Source organism: Conger conger, chromosome 7 (genome assembly GCF_963514075.1).
Source record: "Conger conger chromosome 7, fConCon1.1, whole genome shotgun sequence".
Lineage (NCBI taxonomy): Eukaryota > Metazoa > Chordata > Actinopteri > Anguilliformes > Congridae > Conger > Conger conger.
In genome coordinates, this window is record NC_083766.1 from 60,404,585 (window position 1) to 60,406,277 (window position 1,693).

General features: G+C 39.4%; 1 protein-coding gene across 1 annotated transcript; it reads right to left on the bottom strand.

Annotated features, from left to right (window-relative positions):
• Positions 1-396: 396 nt before the first annotated feature.
• LOC133133509 (olfactory receptor 8D1-like) lies at positions 397-1,374 on the bottom strand. Its single transcript, XM_061249611.1, has one exon. The coding sequence runs from the start codon at positions 1,372-1,374 to the stop codon at positions 397-399; it is 978 nt and encodes a 325-aa protein (XP_061105595.1).
• Positions 1,375-1,693: the final 319 nt, after the last annotated feature.

The window sequence follows — 1,693 nt, forward strand, 5'->3', positions numbered from 1 at the left end:
ACTTTCCGGGGCTTTTATCGGTCATAAAATAGCAAGGCAGTCTCCAATTCGCGTGTTTCTATTTGTGTTCTGTTGATCCCAACTGCTTAGGCGAAAGCTGTACGCTTGCAGTCTTATTTAAGAAGTCTACTGGGTTCCTTCTATGTAAAAAAAGGCTTATCGCCTATTTTCTTGACCCTTATTTGGCAGTGGGGAATTTCTGCTCCAGCATGTTCGATTTTAAATGAAACAGTTAATAAGAGTTTAATAAGTGCAGACTAGCAAAATAGCAAACATTTTGCGAGTGTTACTTACGTAACTCTCTGTATAAACAGCAAATAACCATCCAGTCAATTGTATCCTATATAGCCAGTAGGCCAAAACGATTCTTAACTCATGATCAGCTCGCATGATTTATCAACTGCTGGGAGAAGTTTTCATTTTCGGAAAACTGATTTTCAGGTACTTTTTAATTTGCTCCAATATCTCCTCGGTTTTCAGAGAGTAGATAATTGGGTTTATAAGTGGAGGAATACAGGTAGCCAAGGACGTGTTAATAATTCTGGTGTCCGTATCAATGTTCACATTAACCCATGCCACGATGTAGGTCATGTAAAAAGGAACGAAACATATAGCAACCAACATTAAGTGCGAAGAACACGTTTTAAACGCTTTCCACCTTCCCTCTGACGATTTAATCTTCAAAATGGCGTTAATAATAAACATGTATGAGGCAGCTATGAAGGCAGAAGGAGCAAAGTAAAAGACTACAATGTTACTCAAGGCCATGAACCAGTTTTTAGAATAATCACCGCAAGCAATATTAAAGACCGGTCCGTGATCACAGAAGAAGCTGTTGACAATAGTCGATTTACAATACTTCAGTGGGAGAATCAAGGCAGCCATCGTCACATACATGATGAACGGAATTGTCCATGCCACAATAATAATCAGCATCATTTTACAGTGGGTATTTATAACATTGCATCTTAATGGGAAACATATAGCGATGACCCTGTCGTAGGCTAAAACACAGAGAGAAAATGATTCCATCGCTGCAAAGTAATGAACGAAGAATATTTGTGCTATGCAAGGGTTGTAATACACGAATTTTGAATCAAAGATAAACATATGGATAGCTTGGGGAATGAGAGCGGAGCTGAGACAAATGTCCACCACAGCCAGGCTGAACACGGCCATGTACTTGGGCGTGTGGAGGGTTTCTGTGAAGCATATGATTAACATCAAGATTGCATTTGACACAAGTGTCACGACGTAAACAACAGCCAGAAATATAAAATAATATTCTCCTTTTTTTAGCGCGTAGAAACCTCTGATGTAAAATCCGACCGGGCGGGTGAGGTTACTCAAGTCTTGCGCTGTTTCCATTGACATCCGGCGTTACTTCTATTTTCAATCTGAACTACAAAAACAAAACAAAAAACAGACGAACTACATTCAAGTTAAGAGCAATTTCACAAATCGGTAACTTGCTTAAGGTTATCACGGAACTTACTGCAATCTTTAAGCGTAAATGTCGAACATATTCCTTTCCAGAATAATCTATACTTACTTGTTGGATGCACAGTCCAAGCTGAACTCTTAAGAATGATCCGCAGTTGTCATACTTTTATAGCTAGTGCGGGACGACAGGCAGGATGACAATCCAACTCTTGGGGTTCACCAACCTGTATCAACTAGTTACCTTTATCTA